This window comes from Trypanosoma rangeli (genome assembly GCF_003719475.1).
Source record: "Trypanosoma rangeli strain AM80 chromosome Unknown Tra_15.4_contig_00007, whole genome shotgun sequence".
Lineage (NCBI taxonomy): Eukaryota > Euglenozoa > Kinetoplastea > Trypanosomatida > Trypanosomatidae > Trypanosoma > Trypanosoma rangeli.
Genome location: NW_021705751.1, coordinates 1 through 23,145, shown reverse-complemented (window position 1 = coordinate 23,145; position 23,145 = coordinate 1). Strand labels below are relative to the sequence as shown.

The following is a 23,145-nucleotide window of genomic DNA, read 5'->3' as shown; positions in this document are numbered from 1 at the left end:
GTTGTGGTTGTGGTTGTGGTCTTTCTTGCATGACCAGGCAAGGAAGAAGTCTCGTCTTATGTTGGATGGAGCTGTGCAAAGGGATTGAATTACATGAATGCCGCTGATTAGATATGGAGTAACAAACTATGTATATAAGAGAACCAATGAGGAACCAGAAACTGCTCAGTTTTTCACTATATTTCCACCGCGTGTATTTTTTTTGTTTTGTTTTGTGTTGCCGTATTATTATTATTTTTTGCACGGTTATATTTCGTTGTCAATTTAGTTGTTGGTGCGGTTTTTGCCACACACACATACACACATACACGTTCTATTACTCACACAGCTAGTTCCAACCGCGCCTCTGCCCACACCACTCTTTTCCCTTTTCACTCGGAATGCTGCCTGTACGCCCCATCTTGCGTGTGCTGTGACTCGCCTCACTCCGGATCTTCTTAGGGCTCTGCACTGACTCACCCTCTCTATCTTTTTTCTTACGCGCGGCATTGCCCACGTCATAGGTAGGTGGGGACTGTTCATTCAGCGGGATGCGCCCAGGGGTTTTTTAAGCAGTGTTCGACCTCTTTGACATCTGTGGAGCCATCTTGAGGTGTCCTTTTGTCGGTGCACATTCCATTTTTACCGAATTTGCTTCTCATTCTTTCATAATGGGCGAACGCTATTCACAGAAGATGGGGGGACAGTTAATGCACGTTGGGCGCCAGATGAAATTGACGCCCCCTTTCTGGATCACATAGAAGGAATGGAAAGAGGAGGGATTGCGGTTGCGTTCAGCGAGAGAAGTATCTTCTTGTCGACCGTACAAGGAGGGAATGGCATCCGTTTCGATTGTCGTATATACCACCTTTTTGTGGAAGAAGCCGATTTTTTTTTTTTTGCGGCGACCTCTGCCAGGACGTGGCGTCTCCAGTGGGTTGCATTGGATATACACTGAAGGCCAGTCGCGCGCAGTATCTGCTTTAAAGTCCTCTTTTATATGGATGTAAAATATTTTTGCTTGCGTCCACCGCATGCTGCTTGATGCGTTGCGCATTAGGAGCTGCATGGAGGTGATGGGCCGTCGTGGTTTGCCGCTTGCCATCCCCCGCATTGTCGTGACAGAGTCAGAAGGATAATGAGACGACAGTGAAGCGTGCAAAAACAAAACAAAATAGCACTGCCTTAAATTTGTCCTTTTTTTTTTTGAGTGTGTCTGTGGGGGATGGGGCCTTGTCAGTTGTGCATCAGGTTAGATGAGATACACATATGTATTTCTTGCGTCTCCGTCCTTCTGAGTGCGTGCCAGTTCCATTTGCTGAAAGGTTGTAGAGGATTTAAAAAAAGCTGAAGAAAAAAAAAGGAATAAATCAAGTATAAGGTGAAGTGTAAAGTTGTTGTTGTTGTTGTTTTTTGGCTTTTTGCCTTCGTTGTTTTTTTTTTTTTTTTATCTCTTCCTTTTTTTTTCTTTTTGCCCTCATTACACGCATACGTACAGAGCAGGGCGAGTGTAAGGAAGGAGGTTGAAAGAGAGAAGGAAGAAGACGCCGTGAACTCACACCATGCAGAGCGCCTTTACAATACGAGTCGGAGAGAAACAGGCTGACGGTGTGCGGGATGTTTCGGTGCTGCACAACGGTGAGGTTCACTTCTCCACTTCTCATCACAACGTGAAGTGGGCGTTTTTGACGCGATTTCCAGCTCCTTCCAATCAGAAGCGAAGTTCGGTCCACGTAGGTAGTTCACAAGGGAGTCCGTTTTCCAATAGTGAGTTGGACTTGAAGGCAGGAGCTGCTGGGGACGACCGCACTGGAGCTGCACGTTACGGTGGAAGCGAAACTATGCAAGAGTACTTGTGTGTATTTTATCGTGATGAACCAAAGGATCGGCACAGCCATTACACTGCGCATCAAGCATCGACTATATGCTCCGCGTACAACACTGTACGCCCTGCTGCTGTCACACATTTTGTGCTAAAAAATATTGTTCCTACGACAGTGGTGCCAGGATTGCGTGGTGTATTTGTTCACGGCAGTCGACAGTCTTCACGGGGATTCTCATCAAATGTGCTGCAAGTAGAAGGGTTTATGTTTTATCAAGCAGCAGACTTATGGTGGATGGCTTCTCAGCTAACAATTAGACCGGTTTATGTGAATTCTGGTGATATGAAATTGACAACGCGTCTTCCTACTAATCCGATCGTCACTAAGATATCGCCTTTACCACAGGTGGATACTAGTAGTGTCACGTCAAGGTACGCGTTGGTAGACACGATTATCCTTACCCAGTTTCAAACTCACAAAGGGCGGTTAATGACCGTGGCAGTGTGTGGCAATGAAATATGTCTTGCAACGACGATTGTAGTAGAACATCTAGATGTCTTGCTTTGGATATGGTGGCCGCAACGTCTGCAGGTTCCACATTTGCATGTCAAGGGAGCGGATGTCTCTATGACAATTTCTGAGAGCATGGATACTCCAGAACAGGCATTATTTCTATTTGATGCACCTCATACTGTATTACATGTTTTACGAACGCCTAACCTCATTACTGGGAAGGGGGAGTTGGAGATAATTTTCTCTGTGTCAACAAACTGCCCTCCCGTCGTACTTCCTTGCTTGCGTCCTTCCATGATGCAGCCTGTTATGTTGTGTCATTATCCGGTAGTAAATGAGGTGACGATTTATCATGTTCCAACGCTCTTGGAGCACCCTTCCCCCTCCACTAACGTGACTACCATGTCTCTTACACCCACACTGCCATCAAAGTTCAAGTTGAGTGGTGTGTTGTACCAGACTGGCCCCACAGTTGCTTTTCAGACCAACTCTTGTTCCTCTAGTAATGAAGCTTTAAAGGGGGAAAATAATATAAATGACTTGGAACGTAAATCGTATGTTGTTACTTTTCCTTCTCTATTGGAGGAGCAACACCCGCTGGTACATTTTATATTGGAAGCGCTTGAATTGGTTCTAGAAAGAGGTTGTGTCGCATCTCTGCAGTGTGAGTTGCTACGACGTGCATGGGAAAGTAAACAGATGGGAGAGGTGTGGGATTTTGGGAGTGGCTGTATTGAATTGATTATAGACATTGTCCGTACAAGTATAACAGGGAGAAGCAGAAGAAGCAACAAAATTGATAATCACAGTAATAATAATAGTCTTGAGGACGGCGGTGGGGGGCGTGCATGTCAAGAGGAAGATACGAGTTATTCTATCATAAATGCTTCAGTGTATGGAGAAGAAATGCGTCTGTGTGACATTCTCCTTCATCCCATTAGTTTAACTGCCGATGTGTTGCAACATTGTACATCATGCACTCCATGTGCCCCGGAACAGAAAGCTCGTGAAGCCCTCTTCTCGGGCATGGGTGTAAGTCATCTTTGGACACAGCATCAATGTGGGCTCAGTGTATTTGTTTTACATCTTCTGTGTGAGAGCTTCAAGTTGCAGGAGCAACTTTGGGCTTTGCTTGAGCCACTGGCGAAGATGAACCTTCAGTTAAGTCAATTGATGCGGTGGACACAATATATCTGGTACTACTCCACCTGTCTCTGCGTGCCTGCGACAAATGGCCCCCCACTTCACTGTCCTGTGGTCTCGCAGTCATCGCTATCTCACGAATTTCAGCGTAGCTTGCCTGAACATATTCTTCTTGAAAAGTTTGTCTTTCATGCTGGTTCGTCCAAGGAAGCTGTTCTCAGGGGGGATCCTCCAATGCTGTACACCATCCTGCAGCGCGTCCTTGTAGGTAAAGCACGAGTGTCTGGTGGATGGCCAGCCATTAAAGGTGTCCTCCCTAGTTCTCCTCTTTCTGTGGCGAATCGTCTGTTTTTTATGTTTGTGGATTGCTTTGATTCACCCAAAGAGCAGCATAATCGTGTACATTGCTGGTGGTTTGTTTTATGCAGGGGGCTTTTAAAATATTCTATTGATCCAAAGTTTGTTGCTTCGGAGCTTTGTGTCGGGGTGGCGCAGCCGATTGTGCGCGCTTTGGTGATTGCCAAGGATCAGGTGAATAATGCTTGGGATAATGATTTTAACGCTGTCATTGGTCGTTTGGATTGCTTGCAGCAGGCCCCAGCACAGGTATGCCATGCGAATTCATCTGGTGATGTCGTGCGTGTCGCACAGGAGCGGGCCGTTGGACGGCAGTACTGTGCCACTCTGAATGACGACGATGGTGTCATTATGCGACCCGACTTCCCGAAGCACTGGGGTGACTCCCGCCTGGATATTGTGCAAACCATGTTGAACACCGCCGCCCCTATTGTCTTGCCAAGTCAAGTGGATGGGGCCGATGTCATTTACAATTCCTTAAAAATGCTTTCTAGGCGTGCCACTGCTCTTCCAGTAGGACGTGGCATGTTCACACTTTGCACGCAGAACTTTGGGGTTCGCGATAGTGTGCCAATTCCACGCCTGAATCTTGAGGGTCGAACAAGTGATGGAATTACAATTGCAAATAACTCTGAGGAAATCGCTGCAGAAAATTTAATATGGCCATTGTTTCACAATGGATGTGCGGCAGCTTTGCGTTTTCTTCCATTACCTCAAAGTCATGGGTCTGGGAAGGAGGAAGAGTCCATTACACAACACTGGGTTTTGTACCAAACTCGCAATATTGCGTGTCTAGCGTCTCGAGCTGGATTAATTCTTGCTGCAGGACTCTTGGGACATTTAAAAGTGCTTCAGCGAACTGATATATATTCGCTTCTTGTTTCACCTCAATCCACGTTTTCTGGCCGTGAGGCGGTGACCATTGCCGTGTTGCTGGGTCTTAGCTGTAGTCTACGGGGAACGTGCAATAGCATTGTTTTTAATTGCCTCTCGATGCACGTGCAGTCTCTCACCCCCGCCACCGAAGACATTGAAGTTTCTTTGGACGTTCAAACATCCGCGTTGGTTTCCATTGGAATCCTATACCAACAATCTCCAGATGCCTTTCTAGCGGAAATGATGCTTGTTCAGATGTCACGTCTTCCCTCAGATGAACACTTTCGCGATAGGGAGGGATATGCCCTAGGTGCAGGGTTTGGCCTTGGTCTCATGTTTCTTGGTCTTGGGGGTGCGCATGGTGTGCCAAATGTTGAGAATCGTTTATTAAAGTTCATGGATGGGGCACGCCGAGAGGCGGTCCCCTCTGCGTGTGAAGGTTTAGAGGCATTTAACGAACGCAATCCTGATCGTGGTCACTTTCTTACCCGAGGATTACTAATGCGTAACGCCAACGATTCTTTTAGGAGTCATTGTACGCGCGTATTTGAGGGTAACCGGTTCAATACAGCTGTCTCTGGTCCGGCAGCCGCTGTGGCGCTAGGTTTTATGTACATGCAGACAGACGATGCCTCCATGGCGGAAAAGGTGTCCCCTCCGAATCGTTTGGTGGGGTTACAAGGCATATATCCGGAGATGTGTCTGGTGCGATCTATGATGTCTTCTCTTATCCTTTGGTCGAACATTGAACCCACATGTGAATGGATTCGACAAAGGATTCCTTCATGTTTATTGCGACTTGCAAAATATCCTCAACGGAGTGGACTTGCCCCTGCCCAAATTTATTACCTTCTGATGAATCTAGGGCATTGCCTCGCTGGTGTTGTACTGGCTCTGGGTATGCGTTACGCCGGGTCCATGGACGCTGATGCAAAGGCGGTTGTTCTCCACGAGTTGAAGGGTTTCATGCGAGGTCATATTGGAACCACAGGGGTGGTGATTAGTGTTATTCAACGCTCTACAGGGGCTTTTCAAGCATGTATTTCGGCATGCACAGTGGCGTTGGCTCTTATTATGACTGGGACAGGCGATTCCAGGTGTCTCGAAGTCATACAGAAACTTCACACGCGCACGAATGTGAAATATGGCGATCATCTTGCACTTTCTATGGCCATAGGGTTGCTATTTCTTGGAGGTGGTCAACTTACACTTTCACATTCACTCAGTTCCGTCGCGGCGCTTGTTATGTCCTTCTATCCGCTGTGGCCCGACACCAGCTCTGATAACAAACTCCACTTACAAGCACTTCGTCAACTTTATTGCCTGGCGGTGGTGCCACGCGTAATTGAAACAATAGACGTTCTTACAAATCAATCGGTGTCGGTGCCTATTCGCGTCATTGTGCATCGTGGGCGTCTCGGTCAAACTGAACCCTCGAGTGTTGTGAAGGAGTTATGGACTCCGCTGCCCAAGGGAAAGGAAAATCAGGCTGTTCGCATGGTGACTCCTTGCCTTTTGCCTGACCCAAGTACAATCACACAAATTGAAATACGCAGTGCACAGCACCACAGCCTTACCATCTATAACACTGGCTTAAATGTCGTTGGAGATGCGGGTCTCGTTGTTCGTGTCTTGGAGAAAAATGTTGTCCATACAGATTCCGAAGCCTCTTTACGAAGTCCCGCTGAGGAAATTGTGGTGTGTTGGATCAAGCGTCTTTTTCACGTGGAGTCGCAACAACAGCCACGTCCCATTGAAGCCATTGTTATTCTTGATAATGTTAATTTGTTACTTGCGGCGAAGAAGAGTTTCTTAACGGAGTTTGGTCCCTCTGAAAATGTGTTTTCGCCAGATTTTGTCATGAACGTGCGGCGCACGCTAGTAAAACGCTATGGATGCCTCCTGCAGCACTGTGGGGTGATGTCACCCTGTCATCCCCTTTCCCAGCTTGTTATGATGAGTAGATCACTCTACAGCACAGCCCTATCACTAGTGCAGACCCTCAAAGATGGTGCAGAATGTTCCTGTGATCTTTCCCCTGTTTTGGAGTCCCTGCAAGCATATGGTATTGTTATCGAGGCTAAAACCGAGATTGGAAATGTACGCTGTGGTCTTCTCGTTTTTGCTGTCATGAAATGGCTCTCTCAAGCCTTACATTTTTATGGTCTGGTGAGTAGCATAGCGTCGCTGCCGCAAATATTGGCGGAACACACATCATTTCTGCAGCGGCGAGAGCAGCGCTTGCTGGCGCTGTACGTTATGAACCAAAAGCTTCTCCTTGAACCCCAAGTACTTGAAGACCTCGTCGAATGCTGTGTGGAGTACACGGATTGAAGTGAATCTGCATGGTTATTTGTTTTATTTTCCATTTCATTCTGGTGTTCTGCACCTCTTGGATGAAAGTCACCTCCAATGAATTTTGTGGTATTGTGCCATTTAATTTTTGTGAGAGTGGGATATAGAGAAAGAGACGGTGAAGTGAAACCACCTTTCGATTTGTTGTTATGTGGGCATGGGACAGGTTGAAGTGGGAACGCTGTGAACAAAACGGATACTTTGTGTGTGCGTGTGTTGTTGTTGTTGTTGTTGTTGCGCTGTTCCTTTTCTTCTATTTGAGGTGGGATGTAACGGGAAAAATCCATACCACAGATGTTGATTTTGTTTCTCTGACTGCTCTCTTGTCTTTCAGGAAAGGAAAATAAAGGTGACAGAAGCCACAGGGCCTTTATCAAGTGATGGATGACGACAAACTTGTCATGTTTGACGCCAATGGCGCCATTCGCATGTACGACCCCGAAAAGTTTGACCAGCTGCTGAAGGCAATTGAGGTGGAAAAGCGCTTTACAAGCCATATGGATGACTTCAGGAATGTGGTGAATCAGACCATGTCGATTGTGGAGCAGCTTGGGAAGGCCATCGAGCACGAAAAACTCAGGGCCATTGGGTCCCGCAACATTGTAGAGAGCGAGGCGGAGGAGCGTGCTCGCACGGTACAGGAGGCGCAGGTACGCCTTCGCGAGAAGCAGACGGAGCTGGACCGCTACATCGCCGAGTACGACTCCCTCCGCAAGGTGGAGCAGGAGCAGCAGCTCATTATTCAGCGCCTCAGTCAGTCCACGCGGGATTGAGGCAGGAAAAACACTATATATATATATATATATCCTGGTGGATGGGGCCAATAATGTGGAACAAGGAGAATGAAGAGGGGAGTGAAGTAGAGAAGTATGACTTTCCTCCTTCCCACTGTCAGCATTCACCACCACCCTTCCCAGCACCAATTTTAGGTGTGCGGCTGCTCTTGCATGCATTTCTTTTGTTTTTAATTCATTTCCTTTGTCTGTTGTCATGTCGCTCTGCCCCTTCGGATGCTGGCGGGACACAGGAAGAGGAGGAGGTGGTTGCACCCAGCATTCACAGCAAGAAGAAGAAAAAAAAAAACAGCAGGCAACTCTTTAAACAAAGAACTCCAGGGGGGTGGGGCGTAAGAGGTCACGTGTCACATGTCTCATTTTGCACTGTAGGCGCGGGTCGGCACACATGCACACACAGCTGTAACAACGTCCCTTCTACTAGTAGTACTTATGTTATAGAGCTCATCTTACGCTGCTGAGGAAGCAGTGGAAGAAAATGGAAATACAGAGTTTTTCTCAAAAGGGCAACTTGGGAACTGACGTTTGAGTGAGTGAGCGAGGGTTTTTTTTTCCTGCCCTTTTGAGGATAACGTCGACTCCTACGAACAAGCTCTGAATGCCTGAGGATGAGAGGTCGAGGAACATGTGAGTAACAGACGCGACGGGAAGGAGAAAGTGAGTGTGAACGCATCTGATCAAAGGGTCAATTCTTTACATACACATGCTGCCAAACCTCGCTTTGCTGACGGACCAAATATTTGATGGCAAAGTTATGTGCAAGAGTTATTCAAAGTATCTTTTTTGTGTGTATCTGAGGAGGAGGAGGGTGGGTGGGTGGAAGACTGTCACCTGATTTTTTACAACACATTATTGGAAGTAGGCACTTGTTTTATTATGTTTGTTTTTTGTGTGTAGCAGTGCCGCGGGAGGGATCGGCAGTTTCCCTCAAACTGGAGCGCCCTCACAGAAATTATACATGCATTTTATAGGGCTGAAGGTGGTATTTTTTTAATTTGTGTTTGTAAATTGTATTTGTGCTCATGTCTGCATTATCCACGTTGCGAGATGTATACTTTTTTTTTCATGTATCTTTTGTTTTTATTTGTATGTGTACCGTCCAGTTGAAACAAATAATAGTAGTTTTGGCATTCATTATAGAAAGCCTTATTTAGCTGAAGTGTGTGATGCGACGCCAGTCAGTTCGGACGTGGTTCGATGGTATTACTATCGGCAGCCTTATGTGGGTGGGCGCCTTAGTGCGCCTACTCCTTATTGTCTACGCGTATTTTCATGACAGCTGGTGTCGCATCAAGTACACAGATATTGACTACATGATTATTGTGGATGGGGCGCGGGACATGTGGCTGGGGGGTTCACCCTTTGATCGAGCAACATTTCGCTATACACCTCTCCTTGCCGTCCTCATGCTGCCCAGCGTACTGGTGGCAAACCCGCTTGGAAAGCTGCTGTTCACCTTGTGCGATTTGGGTGCCGCCTACTACTCTTATTTAGTTATTGTAACCTTTGCCACGGAGCGGAGTGCAAAGTGGATGGTGTCTTTCTTTATTCTATTTAACCCCATTGTGCTGAACGTCTCAACTCGTGGAAATAGCGATATGCTGGTTACTTTTTTGAGTATTCTCGTGTTGGCGAAGTTCACGCAGTCAAAATACTTTCAGGCAGCTGCCGTACTGGGTTTTGCCATTCATTTTAAGTTATACCCTGTGATCTACGTTCTTCCCCTGACGCTTAGCATGTTGGAGCGCGCACAAGCTGACACTATTTCACGCAAACTAAAACGTGTTCTTCCTGAGCTAACGCTTTGTGGACTTCTCGTGATACTTTTCTTTGCAATTCCCACGATGGTGTGCTACCAGTGGTTTGGCCAGCAATACCTAGATGAAGCGTTTATGTACCACTTGCGTCGTGAGGATCACCGTCACAATTTTTCTCCGTATTGGTTACTTATGTATCTCAATATGGCAAGCCGTCATCTTGGTGTGGGAACCGACTATGTTCCAGGACTTTTTGCGTTTCTCCCTCAGGCTCTTGTGTTGTTATTCGTCTCGTACAAGCTGCGTCGCAATGTTGCCCATGCATGTTGCGTTCAAACAATGCTCTTTGTTGCCTTCAATAAGGTGTGCACCGTGCAGTATTTTGTGTGGTTCCTCCCTTTTATGGCGTTTCTTTTCTCTAAGCCTCGTGAAGGTGAGGGATGTGAGAAGCTGCCGGGGTTGTTCCAGACGATAGCCGCTGTCTCTTCCTGGGGCGTGATGATTCCACTGTGGATGCTCACCGCTGTTCAGTTGGAGTTTCAAGGCCGGAGTGACTTTGGGAGGTTGTGGGTTGTCTCATGTGTTTTTTTTATGGCGATGGTTGCCCTTTCCGCATGGCTCACCCGCATCGCCTACAGGATTCAAGAAGTTGCGGCGCAACAGAAGAGGGGGAAGAAGAGTACGGTCAAACTTGCGTAACCTCAATGAGGGAATACAACAAAAAGACTTTAATAATAATAAAACTTGTCTGCGTGTGTGTGCGGAAGGTTCTGGAGAGACAGCATGGATAGTGGAGATTGAAGTGTCGCATGTCAGAGAATCTCGGGAGAAGCAGGGCAGATAATAAGGCATTGAAGAACGTTTGGGCACATATGCAAACAACTGCTGCAAGTGGGGCAGTGCTGTGGTGGGTGGATCAAAAGGAGCCTTGAAGCGAAATAAGAAGAAATACGATACGGAAATGTTGCGGTATCACGTAAATAAATGCATGTATATGTATTATTTGGTCTTTACTTGGTGCTTGGTGTTGTTGGGGCTATACCGTCATCCGTATTTGTGTACGTGGTTTCCTGGATTGTTGCTCTTTCTTCTACCTGTTTTTGCTTGTGGGGTTTTCACTTTAAATAGAGGAATTTAAAACAGGTACAGGCACAAGCACAAGTTTTTTTTAAATTATTATTTATTTATATTGCAGGTTGCCTTCTGCTGGTCTATAATGGAACCTCAACACAATGTCGTGGAGAGCAACTACAAGGCAGATGTCGCATGCTGTAATGATGTTGGAGGGCTCTTTGTGAGTCAGCGCCTGCTTTACATTGGCCTCGCATTCTTTTTGTTTGTTGTTTTTTTTGTAATTGCATGGTCAGTACTGAAGAAGTATTATCCTCGGTTTATGTGCATGTCAGTACAAATTCAGTGCGACGTGTCTTCTCGCATAATATCCGCCCTCCATACGATCATTGTAGTCCCAAGCTTAATTGGCGGAGTTGTCTCAATGAAGTGGGGAGACCACTTTGAGCCGCTCAGCGATGTATCATTTCTACAGGGATTATTCTGCATCAGTCTGGGGTACTTTTTGTACGATACCATAATATTATTGCTGTATCGGCAACCGAACTGGATTGGTTTTATTGTTCATCATGCGGTATCAAGTATCCCGTATGTTATTTACCTGTTTGCAGGCTCTTGCCCATATGGGTTGTTTATTCTTGCCTGTTTTATGTTGGTGGAGGCGACAAACATATCACTTCACATACGAAGCACTTTGGAGGAAAATGGCCGGTGCAGCACTAAGCTCTACACTGTTGCACTCTACAGTACCTGCATTTTATGGATTGTGTTTCGTCTCATCAACCCAACAGCCCTTTTAATTATCACACATAAGTACATCCTTCCAAGCCTTCCGCCTAGGCATGCATCGTGTTTGATTCCTAGTTTGATTTGTGCCTATGTCATTAATTTCTTTTGCTACGCTGTCTTTATTATGTTGTGCAAAGAGGTGCTGACCCACCACGGAAAATTGCCTCATATGGGAGGTGTAGTTTCCATAGATTCAATACAAGTGGGGGAACAGTGTCTGTCATGTACAACAGCGTATGATCATGACGCAATGGAATTAAGGCAATTACATCACTGTATATATGGGGACTATGAAGTTCTTCTGGAGCATCTGCCAACGTCTGAGTTGAAAGTAGATGGTAAAGCCGCTGAGCCCATGAAGATCAATGCCAATGAGGCGCCTCCCACATCATCCCTCCGTAATGGGGGAAAAAAGGATAGCAAATGAATGAGAAATGTGAGGCTGTGCTACAATAACAACAACAACCTTTTCGTTGTGCTGATGTGTATTTTTTTTCTACAAATTTCTATGAGGAGAACGAAGATGTAGCTGTTTGGTTTTGGTTATTCACTAGTCGAGGGGAAGGAAGGCAGTTGTGTCTTGACTACATTCTACTCCACCATCTATTTCACCCGTCGTTTCCTTTTGTTCATGTGTTCTCGTGACTTGTCTGGTATATTTTGTCTGTTTGTTTCTTTTTTTTTTTTTGTTGTGTGACTGCCTTCTTGTGTCGTGGTTGTACTTGTTGTTTTTTTGACGCCCACCACCATCACCACTACTACTAACCGCCAACCTTGTCTTCTTGACGTATGTGCGTGCGTGCATGCAGGATACAGAAAGGGAAGAAGCCATATATATATATAAACAAAGAGAGAGTGTGTGTAACATAAGAGGGGGCATTGGATATTGCGCTATATTATTAGAATGACCAGCTACTTTGCCGGCCTATCCTTGCGGGAGATTTACGAAAAGAAATGTGTGGAACTGCACTGCCGCAAGAACTCTGCTATCTGCAATTTTTTATCTGACGTTCCGGACGAGTATGAAAGCTTGACCCTCATTGACCTTTCCAAAAACTTTGTAGGCCCAAAAGGCATCCTGCCACTCCTGGAGATTGTCCGCTGTTGCAGGAACATCCGTACCCTTGACTTTCGTGAACAACAGCTGGATAATGAGGCCACCGATGCTATCTGTCTCGCTCTGCGGCAACACCCATCCGTTGTGCGAATAAACCTTTCAGACAACCCTCTAACAATGAATGCAGGTGCATCACTTCTACATCTTGTCAAGGATAATCCGGTGCTTGAGTTTGTACTGCTCGATGGGACCGGCATCAGGAACTCTATTATGCAGGCAATTCAATCCCAACTAGAGCAAAATAGAAGGCTAAAGGAAACGGTCGCGGAACTGGAACTGGAGTTGTTGGCCTCACTAGCTAGCAGAGGTACAAGTCATTCCTCAGGTGGGGAGGATCATGGTAAAAGGTGTGCCTCACCTGTTCAAATGATTCGTGCAGCAGCAGCAGCAGCAGCCAAAAGCGGTTCAAATAAACTCACCTTGGACGTGGCAATATCAGCAGCCATGTATGACGATAATTCTGATCGAAAGCGATTAAAGGACCATGATGTAGAAGTTGCATTACTTTCTTTTTCGCACAAGGTTCATGAGGTTCTCTATGATGATAATCCTATTCCCATCATAGCTCAGCTTTGTGAGCGGCAACATGCTTGGTTTTATGACCAGCAGTTTGCTGCGGATGATGTAGCTGTTCAGCATCGTGCTACCACACAGTATTCTATCGCTGGATGGCGTCGTGTGGGAGACATTTACCCCTCCGCAAGACTATTTCCTGATACAAATGAAGAAAATCGTCTGGTGCTACCAAGACACTCTCCTCTCTCCTTTTCATGGATTTTTGTATGCGTGGATGCTGCCTTTACTGACCTGGATAGCCTCCAAAGCACCGTGTTGGGTTCCTATTCTTTGGGGCATGGCGTGTACGGGTTGCGGGTTCATATTGATGGAGAATGGCGATACGTGGTTGTCGATGATCTTCTTCCTGTAAATAACAAGGATGAGCTCATCTTTACGCACCCAGTGGACGGAAAATACTTCTGGCCATGCATTCTTGAGAAAGCCCTTGCGAAGTTACATGGTGGATATTCGGCTCTGAGCCTTGTTCCCTTTGACAATGTCCGTGCGAAATTAAACTTTGGGGCAGAACGAAACAGCCGGTTCTCAAACGTTCGGGCAGGTAGTATTTTTGCTTTTGAAGGGATGGGCAATGGTATTAATCATAGCAATAATGAACGGCAAACAAGTTGTGCCAAAACTCTGAGTGACTTGAGTGGTGGAGTTGGTATTGTACGTTACCTAAACCTTGAACATTTTCAGGCCGATGAGTGGTGGCTAGCGATGTTGGAGTTCCACAGTGCGGGGACTTTGATGGTGGCACTAAGTGGGCCAGCAAATAGGACACTTTCCGGCATAGAGCCATCACATGCCTATCATATTTTGCAGGTACGGCAAATAAATGGGATGAGACTTATTGAGCTTTCCAGTTCTTGGACAACAATGCAATGGAAAGGGGATTGGTCAGAGGAATCAGTGCAGTGGCACCGATATCGTGATATAGATGCCGCTCTCCGAGGTAAACGATCGTCTACAAGGGCCTTTTCTTTTTGGATATCATACGTAGACTTTATAGCTGCATTTACTCAGGTTCACTTATGCCATATTTTTCAGGGCTTTTATCAGCGTGTTATAAATGATGAATGGGATAGAAACAGCGCAGGTGGGTCATGCTATGGAAATAATTGGCACATCAATCCTCATTATCAGCTAAAGATAACTCAGGAATCTCCTTTTTTAATTAATCTTGCTGTTCCTGACACCCGCTTCACACCAACAGATATTGACTCTCTTGCTCTTCACATTATTAAGCAGAAACAATACCCTGTTCGATATGGAAATGGTGGCGAGAATGCTATTGTGGCAACAAAATACGTATTGACAGATTCTTTATCGTTTGAAGGTGTTATGAAGGGAGGAGACGACTATTGGGTAATACCAAGTTCCCATACTGGTGGAGTTATGGGTAAGTTTATTCTGCGTATATTTAGCCAGTCTGGATTTATTATTTGGAAGGAAGATCCTTCGTATCATTGGAATATACTTACCTATACTGACACACTAGAGTGCAGTGGGGACTATCGCACAGGGGACGATAATAACCAAGTTGTGCTTAGTTTTAACCCTAACACCAACACTGGGAATTTGAGGTCTAAAACGGGGTCACTTGTTGTAAAGGCACGGGTACCTGATGGTGATCAAATTGCATTGGGCATGTTTCTTATGAAAACGACTTTGGTGGATAATAAACCCTCACGATCTGTTGGAGTGTTACGTGAGGAGTCTATTGTGGCGACAAGTCCGTTTGTTTTGAATGAAGCTGTCTATTTGGAGGCAGAGGTGCTTCCTGGGGACATGTACACACTTGTGACATGTGTTCATCCAGCTGGATCCCAAGCAAGGCTGGAATTTACTATATGGAGTTCGCTCCCGTCACCGCAACTTATGCCGTTACCTGTATGGTCAAAGAAGAGTGTAACAGTGACGTGGCCACAGGGAAGTGGCTCATACTACGAGGTGACACGAAATCCGCAAGTTGAAATTTACCCTGCAAAAATGTTTGACACTTTTGTAATCCGAATGCAGATTGTCGACTGCAGTTACAAGGATCCCGCGATTGTTTTTTTTGTGTTGGCCAATGGTGGCCGTCAAGGTGAAGGTATTAAAGGGCAAATACCAGCCGATCGGATGGTGATGCGTTCAGAGTATGTGCGACACCACGTCGTTCAGTGTGAGCTTCTAATAACAGAGCCGATGGACTCCCTGCTAGTGCTGCCGTGCCTCCAACCGGCTGGTTCCTTTGGGGAATGCACAATTAGCGTCGCAACAGAAAGTGGTGAGTTTATGGTACGAGTTCTCTCCACTGGCTGATATGTATCTTAAAAAAAAAAAAAAAAAGAGGATACGGTGTTCCTCCTGGCTGGGACACACACACACACACACTGATGTTTTTTTCCTGATTTTAGAGCAGAGGAACATATATATATAAATAAGGAGGAAGATTTGAGGCGTTTAAGGGAGTATTGTTTCAGCGCTGAATGAAGTACTTTCTAAATGTAAAATACATAAATGTGTGATTTTGACTTCTTCTTTTTTTCTTTTCAGAAGCGGTCGAGTGGCGTGCGGGGAAGGCACGACTGTTGTGGATTTATCTGGCATTATGCTGACCAGGGTTTATCTCACCGAATGGGTTATACGCAATTGTTCTTCTAGTTTCTGAGCCATCACTTCCAATGATTATTACTTTTTTTGTGCATGTAAGTGCGCGTGTGTGCTTTTAACTTTGCCTGCACGGAACTCACGCCAGACCGATTAAAGAAAAAAAAAGGATAAGAGGATACGCAAGAAATATATATATATATATATATATAGTGACATAAATGGAGCGGCCACAACCTCCCGCGATATCGTCTGCCCCTGACGAACAGAGACCTTCCACCCATGAGGCTCAAGGTTTCACTACTGCAACTTATGCCATGGAGATTGTGCCAGTTAATGTGTGGATGCGTCGATTTGCTTCGGTGATTGTTGCTCTTCTTTTCATTTTTGTTATCGCCAGCTCGCCGAGGACGTTGTGGACTGATGTGTTTATTTACCACCCGATATTTATGTTCATTGCCTTCTTTGCTGTGGTTCCAGAATTGATCTTCTCCATTGCTGCTCTCCAGGGTTATCTGCGGGAGATGCGACCGAGAAGTAGTATGTTGCGGGTACATCGCCGATGTGCACTTACCTTTAAAATTGTCTGTGCGGTTGGTATAGTTGCGGTAGAGTGGAGTAAATTCAAGCGATCCAAAATGCACTTTGTGACCTGGCACGCTTGCATTGGTGGTGTGTGTGAACTTTCACAAGTGTTAGAGACGTTGCTTGGTCTTATAATATTCCATGGTGTTCTGGATCACCGCCTTACAATCTCGCAACGTGCAACACTTCGTCTAGTTCACCGTCATCTTGGTGCCATAGTGATTGTGACTGGTGCTTTTTCCATGGCACTTGGTATGTTGTCACACTTTGCTGTAAGAACCTTTGAAATATTATTTCTTCGGCTTTTTTTTGCCATTTTTCCAACTGTTTTTGTAATATGGGCTTATTTTTGTTCTCTGTAGTTTTGTAAGGGTACCAGTGGACATTTGTTGTTGTGTTGTTGTTGTTTTGTTTGTTTTTAAAGTATATTTATTCTATTTATTTATTAGTTGTAATAATTTGATTGCTGAGACTGGGGAAGTTGCGGTTGCGCAGTCGTGAATCTCACGGACTTGTCACTGCGCTCAACATTGTACTTCTTCTTTACGTGGACAGTGAGATTCTGCCTTCTGCCATAGGTAAGGGATTTGTCTATGCATCACTGCTCTGCAGCACTTGCGGGAGTGGCGTCTTCTCTAAAGCATCATTTTCATCTCTCTATCTCTCTTTGTTTCTCCAGAAAATGGGCAAGCTAGGCGCCGGTCTGGATGTAAACGAGAAGCGCAAACCGGTGGGGTCCCTTTTTATGGAGGCAATGGATCGTGACTCCATTCCCCCACATGTTAGGCGGACTGTCTACCACCGGTTAGCCGACCGAAGCCTTCCCAACACCCCCTTTTCCTTGTACCCCGAAGAGCCGGGGCGCACACGTGTATTCCCCACGAGTGGGCGACGTCACTTTCCTGATCGAAACCGCAACAATCCTGTTGCGCCGGATCCACCGGAAGTGTCACCAGCACGGCGGGCGGTTTCTAGACAAGAGACTTCTCATCTTGATTGTGCGGCGCAGGCCATAAACGAAGAAGCGCCAGTGCATTACTCTCGACAGCGGTGTAGGCAGCCGCCGTTTAGCAAAGACCCAGTTAAAATGTCGCATCCGCATGCCTTAACAACTTTAAGCCCACTGAGGCGGAGTCGTCTCTTACTTGGTTCACTGACCCCGATGGAAGAACCCCAGAAGGAGCGTCCGGTGCCACCACCTATGATAAAGAAGCCGTTACGCTTCGGTAGGCGCCACACACCCGAGCCGCGTTCTGTGAGTGCTGAGCACAGACGAGTCGGTATTAAAATGGTACCTCCTCCCCCTCATTGGGAGAGTGCAACGGAAAGGCGTATGGCTTTTACCAATTTTGGCGTTGATGCCTGCAGAGTGAATGGCATTCAGCATAGAAACCAAAGTCAGTGGGAAATAGGCTTCAGTTCCCCTCTCCGGTTACATAGGAGTATGTCGACCGAAAGCAATGTGAATGACCGTACGACACCACCAGACGACGAGGTTCCACGGAGGGGGAGAAGATACAGCTCATCACCAGGCCGACGGAATGCCGATATTATATCCTGGATGCCACTGAAGTACTGTTAGATAGAGTGGGTTAACAAGTTGTGAAATAGAAAGAAGGATAAGCGGGGTGGGGGAGGAGGTTCTTTTGATGGGGTGTCGTTTCGTGTCGTCGCTCGGAAGAGTTAGAAAGAAAGAAGAAAACAAAACAAAACAAGAAGGTACAGGGTTGGACGCTGGATGTGCCCCATCAACGCAACCCTCCCTCTTGCCTATTTCCCCTCACCACGCTTCATGACATCTCTTTTACTCTCAGCTTTTGTTGCGTATTTTCTTTTGATTTTGCTTTTTTTGTGTATCCCTTATACTACCGCTTTTTTTGCTCTTTACTCTTCCCTCTTGCTTGCTTTTATTCCGTTAGCGTGACTCCGCTACTCAGGGTATTTAAAGCGTTTTATTGTTTAGTTTTTTTTTTTTTACAAGTGCACGTGTGACGTAATCACATTTGGGTGAGTATGGTGTTTTATTTTACTCTCGCCTCTGATCCTTCGCTCGTTTGCTACATGGGCCGTGATAAGTATGAAAATGAGCTACTTATCAAGCATGGGTGGCCAGAGGACATTTGGTTCCACGTCGACAACCACAGCAGTGCCCATGTGTACTTGCGCATGCCGAAGAGTAAAGAGATGGACGAGTTAACGCCGGAGGTGATTGAGGAGTGTTGCCAGCTCACCAAAGCCAATAGTATTGAGGGGTGTAAGCTAAATCACGTTCGTGTGGTATACACACCTTGGAGTAACCTGTTGAAGACAAATGGGATGGAGGTTGGGCAGGTGGGATTTCAGGTGGAATCCCTGCGTCGCTACCACACAGTTGAAAAGAAAAATAACGTTATGCTCAACAAGTTAGAGAAGACAAAAATCACAAAAGAAAATGTAGATTTTCAGGCATTGAGGGAGGAACGGGACGCAGAAGAACGACGGGAAGAACGGAAGGCTATGTTGGAAAAGCAACAACGGGAAAAGCAAGAGATGGAGGCTAGGAAGAAGGCAGCGGAACTCAAGTCTTACGCCTCTCTCATGGACGAAACGAAGATGCGTAATAATTACGAGGGAGTTCCGGATGAAGATGGCTTCATGTAGCGGACTTTGCTTTCGTTACAAACACAAAACACCTTTGATCTTTCGGTGTGTGTGTGTGTGTGTGTGTGTGGAAATAATAACTCTTGTACGGAATAAATATATGCATCTGTGGGATGGAGAGGAGTATGTTTGTAAATAACAATGAAGGGTTTATATTTTTTATGTAGAAGACTTTGTCATTCAGTTTTTAATGTCCAATTTGTTTTGTTTTTTTGTTTTATTTACTCTTCAAACATATTTGCTCCATTTATGTGTATGATATGCGTTTATGCGTGTACATGTGTGTATATATAGCAGTAATCCTTTACGGAAGGTTGGGAGTGGGTGGAAGGAAGGGGAGTCACATTAGAAGGAGGGTGCTGCAATGCTTCCAAGGTGGCGGCCGTCTATTTTTTGTCCAAATAGTGGTAGATTTCTTTGGCTTACTGCTATGAGGCATTCAAAACGTTCTATACGATGTAGAGTTGTTCCGTTCAAGACGTTAACATTACGCCATGTTGAAGAAGGAAACCCAGAGGCACCATCACGGCGTGAACCTCCTATGTCTATGCCGTTGGCATACATCCAAGAATGTATTACAGATATACAACAATATCGGACTGAAGATGCGTTGTGGTCAAAGGAAACTTTGCGTGAGGCATGGAAGACCCTTCATCAATCACTACAGACGGCCACGGAACGAGAGGATGTTGTACAAAAGCAGCACGTGATTGACAATGATCTAGTTGGTTTAGCCTTGTGCACCTCCTACGCTGAGTTGAAGCATCTCTTATCCATACTCTCGCCTTCTATACGTGATGCCGTTACCTCTCATCCATCGTTTTGTCATGCCGAGGTGGAGGAATTTTTTTTGCATCTTGGTCAGGAAATGGAGGTGCGAGGTGCCGGCTGGGTGGCTCAATTACCACCCCCATCTGTGGGCGAACTTCAGTTTTCCATCGAGAAGATAGGTCGCTTTGGTGAGGATGGACGGGGTTGTATTCGGAACACACCGCATCGTGTTTCCCTCTGGCGTGGCCGTCGTGGTGAGCCGCTTGGTGTTACCATTCGAGTAGGGCGGTATGTGCCGAACGTTGCTCAGGCTCTGATTCCATTAGCTCACAAGGGAAGTGTCCTAATTCTGTCTAAGGCAGGTATGGGCAAAACTACTCTGTTGCGCGATCTTGCTGCCTCGCTGTCTCGTGAGCCGTCAAAGCCGCGCGTCGTTGTCGTTGATACCTCCAACGAGATCGGAGGTGATTGCCCGATCCCACTTCCGTTTTTGGGTCGGTGCCGACGGGTTCAAGTTCCCCGTCGCGAGGATCAGGAACAAATCATGACCCAAATTTTACAGAATCACGCTCCTGAGTATGTCATTGTGGATGAAATCGCCACAGCTTCCGAGGCTGAAGCAGCTTGGTCGATGACACAACGAGGTGTTCACCTTATTGCGACATGTCATGGAGAAAGCCTTGAAGGATTGTTGCAAAATCAATCGCTTAACCTTCTTGTCGGTGGCGCAGCTCAGGCGTTTCTTAGTAATGAAGAGCGGAGGTTACGAAACAAATCTAAAAAAACAATTCTTGAAAGGCCCCATTTGTCACCGTTTCGTTTTGTTGTTGAGCTAAATGCTAGAAATAAAGCACACGTTTATACAGACGTTAATGCTGCAGTGGACCTTCTCTTGGACGATCAAGATGCGAAGCACAACGCTTCGGTGGGGCAGACGGTTATGTTGAACCGCCAACCTTCGGGTGATTTACTGAGGGCAGTGGAAGACATGAATAAGGTAGCGCAGTTGAGTACAAACTGTCATTTAGGAGGCTGTAGAATGTTGGAGTCTGAAAGGGACGACGGCAGTGATCTTTGCCACGTTAAGGTTTCTTCTAATGGGCAAAGGTCCCAAAAACAGTGGGTGGGTGAACGCATAAAGAAATATTCTCGTGGTAGGAAACGAACGGATGAGGAATTCTTGGAAGATCTCCAGGATTTTCTTTGAGGGCAGTTTGTAGTGGCGTCTAATGACCTGTATGGTATATACTTGAACAGTGGGGAAGCAGTCGCTCCTGTTGAAAGGGCAACCCGGCGTAATTGTCATGCTTGTTACTGCTGTTGTGCGTGTTTTTGCCCTCCTTGAAAGATTACCACTTTTTTAAAAAAAGAGTGCTTTGGGGGTCCACAACGGCGTGGCCTCTTTGGTTTTTGTCTTGTTTTATGTATTTCTGGAGTTGTTTGTTTTTTTCTTCGATTCGTCGGGGCGGCTGGCGCAAAGTCGAATTTGAAGAGATGTTAGGGTCGGGTGTGAGGTCAGCGCTGCCGGCCCTGCGGCTTGTCTGTGGCCACCGCGCCTTGACTGCCCGAGGCTTTATACGATGCAAAAGTAGGTCTTCTACGACGCCCACGTCCGATCCAGGCGTCTGCCGCCAAACGGCGCAGACGTTGTTTTCGTTGGAGCGTTTTCACCGGCAGAGCGACTCGGAGACTGAGCGGCGGAAGGTGGAGAGCCAGGCCTGGCGTGAACTGCGGAAACTCCCCGACGCCGTGGCAAATAGCGCATCCATTCACGATGTCACTGACATCGTTGGTGCATGGTGCTATTTTTCGCGGTTCTGGGCGTTAGGGATGCAGGGACCGGGGGGAACGGTTTGTGGGGGGCAAAACGAAGGGGTCTTGGCCGGGGAGGAGGACATTGTCGTCCCATTGCTGGAGCGCCGGGCGGCGCCGACACAGCCCCCCACAGCTAATGAGGCACCGCCACCGCGCACCAACCCGTTGGATGAAATAATTGAGTTTTGAATTGGCGATGCAACGGCCAAGCAGCAAGTAACGCAAGGAAAGCGGAACATGCACCATTTTACTTGGGGCTTTCCTTCGACAACATAAAATGCCAAGAGAGGGGGTTTGTTTTATTAGTTTCGCGCTGCGCGGAAAACAGCGCCAACAAACATCGCTTGTGGCGGGCAGCCCAAGGCGCCGCGCGGGAGGCGGGGAGGCTTTGGGCGCGGGGTTGGGCCTCCGCGCCAGGAAGTGCGTCGGTTAAAATGTATCCGGTGGCACGTTGGCCCTTTTCTCGTTTTTTTAAGTTTTTTTTTTTTTGCTTTGCATCCGTCGCCGCGTGTGCTTCGAGCTGGGCGAATGAAGAAGGGGCGGGGGATGGCCAAGGCCCCCCCGAGAGCCCCGCGCGCAATTCCCACCCTCCCCATTCACTATGTGGTGCTTTTTTTTTCACCCTTTTTCTTTCACTCCCAGCGCGACATTCTGGCCGACGAAGCGAAAACAACGACACGGCGGGCGTCGAGGGGGGCCCCGACGCCCGGGAGACGCAGTCCAACAGCGCCGGCACGCCGGCGGCCGCTTAGCACAGTGGCAGTGCACCACTCTCGTAAAGTGGGGGTCGCGAGTTCGATTCTCGCAGTGGCCTACGTTTTTTAGCGAATTTACCATTCTTCATCCGCGCGTGTAGTTTCGCCCCGTCTCTAAATGGGTGCCGTCAGCTTCACCTTCGCCACCGTACAAAGTATGTGAAAACTGAAAGCCAAGCGCTCATACCGAATCCGTTTCCTCCTCCAAGATTCCGTAGGAGCGGCGACGCCGCAATGTACGCCCGTCAAAACGCATTCCAACGTGCCGGAGTTCCTGCATGAAGCCGACGCCCAACAAAACAAGCTGCAAAACTCACCGCGATCCCTCCTCCAACGGACCAGCGACATCACCTCGATCGTTGCCGGCTGAGGGCAAATCAGCGGGCGCGGAGACCGAACGGATTGCAAAACAACCGAGCCAGTGGCTGGCCAAAGTGAAGCTTGGGCACCTCCAATCCCCCCAAAGCCAAATTTCGCTCGCCGGGCCGCAAGGGGCCCACAGCAGAATAAAATGTGCCCCGGCGCCGCCTCACCCACGCCGCTTCCAAATCACGGCGCCTCTCCCCACCTTGAAACCCTCCTTGTAAAATCCGCCGGCATCGTTGTCTGGCGTTCGCTCCACGGCAAGGATGGAGAAACAGTGCAGACGTCGCGCCTCTTGCTGAGAAAACCTCGACGCGAGTTCCCCACCCTCCTCTTCCTGATCGACGCGAACCAGTTCGATAGGGCGCTGGCCCCGGGGGCGGCCGAACTGGCCCGGGCGGGACTTCCACCGTGCGCCACGCCCATGTGCCCCCGCAGTGCGTCGCGTGAGGCACCGGTCCTCCCGCGGGGGGCTCAGAGGCTGCGGAC

At 47.2% G+C, this 23,145-nt stretch overlaps 11 protein-coding genes and 1 non-coding gene across 12 annotated transcripts, besides 13 other annotated features; 11 read left to right on the top strand and 1 right to left on the bottom strand.

The window, feature by feature from the left end:
• Positions 1-192: 192 nt before the first annotated feature.
• Positions 193-220: a microsatellite.
• Positions 221-287: 67 nt separating this feature from the next.
• Positions 288-310: a microsatellite.
• A 1,063-nt stretch (positions 311-1,373) lies between these two features.
• Positions 1,374-1,452: a sequence feature (A-rich).
• Positions 1,453-1,541: 89 nt separating this feature from the next.
• Positions 1,542-7,025, top strand: TraAM80_00403 (cyclosome subunit-like protein; the record flags this gene model as incomplete). Its single annotated transcript, XM_029377483.1, has 1 exon — positions 1,542-7,025. One exon carries the CDS (start codon positions 1,542-1,544, stop codon positions 7,023-7,025), a length of 5,484 nt encoding a protein of 1,827 aa, XP_029242646.1.
• Positions 7,026-7,260: 235 nt separating this feature from the next.
• Positions 7,261-7,283: a microsatellite.
• A 143-nt stretch (positions 7,284-7,426) lies between these two features.
• TraAM80_00402 (intraflagellar transport (IFT) protein) lies at positions 7,427-7,819 on the top strand (the record flags this gene model as incomplete). The annotated part of the gene is made up of 1 exon (XM_029377482.1): positions 7,427-7,819. The coding sequence occupies one exon, from the start codon at positions 7,427-7,429 to the stop codon at positions 7,817-7,819; it is 393 nt and encodes a 130-aa protein (XP_029242645.1).
• Positions 7,820-7,833: 14 nt separating this feature from the next.
• Positions 7,834-7,852: a microsatellite.
• A 1,154-nt stretch (positions 7,853-9,006) lies between these two features.
• Positions 9,007-10,296, top strand: TraAM80_00401 (mannosyltransferase; the record flags this gene model as incomplete). Its single annotated transcript, XM_029377481.1, has 1 exon — positions 9,007-10,296. One exon carries the CDS (start codon positions 9,007-9,009, stop codon positions 10,294-10,296), a length of 1,290 nt encoding a protein of 429 aa, XP_029242644.1.
• A 517-nt stretch (positions 10,297-10,813) lies between these two features.
• TraAM80_00400 (uncharacterized protein) lies at positions 10,814-11,884 on the top strand (the record flags this gene model as incomplete). The annotated part of the gene is made up of 1 exon (XM_029377480.1): positions 10,814-11,884. One exon carries the CDS (start codon positions 10,814-10,816, stop codon positions 11,882-11,884), a length of 1,071 nt encoding a protein of 356 aa, XP_029242643.1.
• A 231-nt stretch (positions 11,885-12,115) lies between these two features.
• Positions 12,116-12,148: a sequence feature (A-rich).
• A 213-nt stretch (positions 12,149-12,361) lies between these two features.
• Positions 12,362-15,439, top strand: TraAM80_00399 (calpain-like cysteine peptidase; the record flags this gene model as incomplete). The annotated part of the gene is made up of 1 exon (XM_029377479.1): positions 12,362-15,439. One exon carries the CDS (start codon positions 12,362-12,364, stop codon positions 15,437-15,439), a length of 3,078 nt encoding a protein of 1,025 aa, XP_029242642.1.
• A 10-nt stretch (positions 15,440-15,449) lies between these two features.
• Positions 15,450-15,466: a microsatellite.
• A 27-nt stretch (positions 15,467-15,493) lies between these two features.
• Positions 15,494-15,511: a microsatellite.
• Positions 15,512-15,916: 405 nt separating this feature from the next.
• Positions 15,917-15,939: a microsatellite.
• Positions 15,940-15,948: 9 nt separating this feature from the next.
• Positions 15,949-16,674, top strand: TraAM80_00398 (ferric reductase transmembrane protein; the record flags this gene model as incomplete). The annotated part of the gene is made up of 1 exon (XM_029377478.1): positions 15,949-16,674. The coding sequence occupies one exon, from the start codon at positions 15,949-15,951 to the stop codon at positions 16,672-16,674; it is 726 nt and encodes a 241-aa protein (XP_029242641.1).
• A 24-nt stretch (positions 16,675-16,698) lies between these two features.
• Positions 16,699-16,732: a microsatellite.
• Positions 16,720-16,777: a microsatellite.
• Positions 16,778-16,994: 217 nt separating this feature from the next.
• On the top strand, positions 16,995-17,894 carry TraAM80_00397 (uncharacterized protein; the record flags this gene model as incomplete). The annotated part of the gene is made up of 1 exon (XM_029377477.1): positions 16,995-17,894. One exon carries the CDS (start codon positions 16,995-16,997, stop codon positions 17,892-17,894), a length of 900 nt encoding a protein of 299 aa, XP_029242640.1.
• A 431-nt stretch (positions 17,895-18,325) lies between these two features.
• TraAM80_00396 (coiled-coil domain-containing protein 25) lies at positions 18,326-18,952 on the top strand (the record flags this gene model as incomplete). The annotated part of the gene is made up of 1 exon (XM_029377476.1): positions 18,326-18,952. The coding sequence occupies one exon, from the start codon at positions 18,326-18,328 to the stop codon at positions 18,950-18,952; it is 627 nt and encodes a 208-aa protein (XP_029242639.1).
• Positions 18,953-18,997: 45 nt separating this feature from the next.
• Positions 18,998-19,022: a microsatellite.
• A 128-nt stretch (positions 19,023-19,150) lies between these two features.
• Positions 19,151-19,175: a microsatellite.
• Positions 19,176-19,382: 207 nt separating this feature from the next.
• On the top strand, positions 19,383-20,930 carry TraAM80_00395 (single-stranded nucleic acid binding protein R3H domain-containing protein; the record flags this gene model as incomplete). Its single annotated transcript, XM_029377475.1, has 1 exon — positions 19,383-20,930. The coding sequence occupies one exon, from the start codon at positions 19,383-19,385 to the stop codon at positions 20,928-20,930; it is 1,548 nt and encodes a 515-aa protein (XP_029242638.1).
• A 287-nt stretch (positions 20,931-21,217) lies between these two features.
• TraAM80_00394 (uncharacterized protein) lies at positions 21,218-21,727 on the top strand (the record flags this gene model as incomplete). Its single annotated transcript, XM_029377474.1, has 1 exon — positions 21,218-21,727. One exon carries the CDS (start codon positions 21,218-21,220, stop codon positions 21,725-21,727), a length of 510 nt encoding a protein of 169 aa, XP_029242637.1.
• Positions 21,728-22,280: 553 nt separating this feature from the next.
• On the top strand, positions 22,281-22,352 carry TraAM80_00393. Its single transcript has one exon. It is a non-coding gene; the product is annotated as a tRNA-Thr (tRNA).
• Positions 22,353-22,822: 470 nt separating this feature from the next.
• On the bottom strand, positions 22,823-23,145 carry TraAM80_00392 (uncharacterized protein; the record flags this gene model as incomplete). Its single annotated transcript, XM_029377473.1, has 1 exon — positions 22,823-23,145. A coding segment is annotated over one exon (323 nt), but the record flags the coding sequence as incomplete, so codon positions are not given.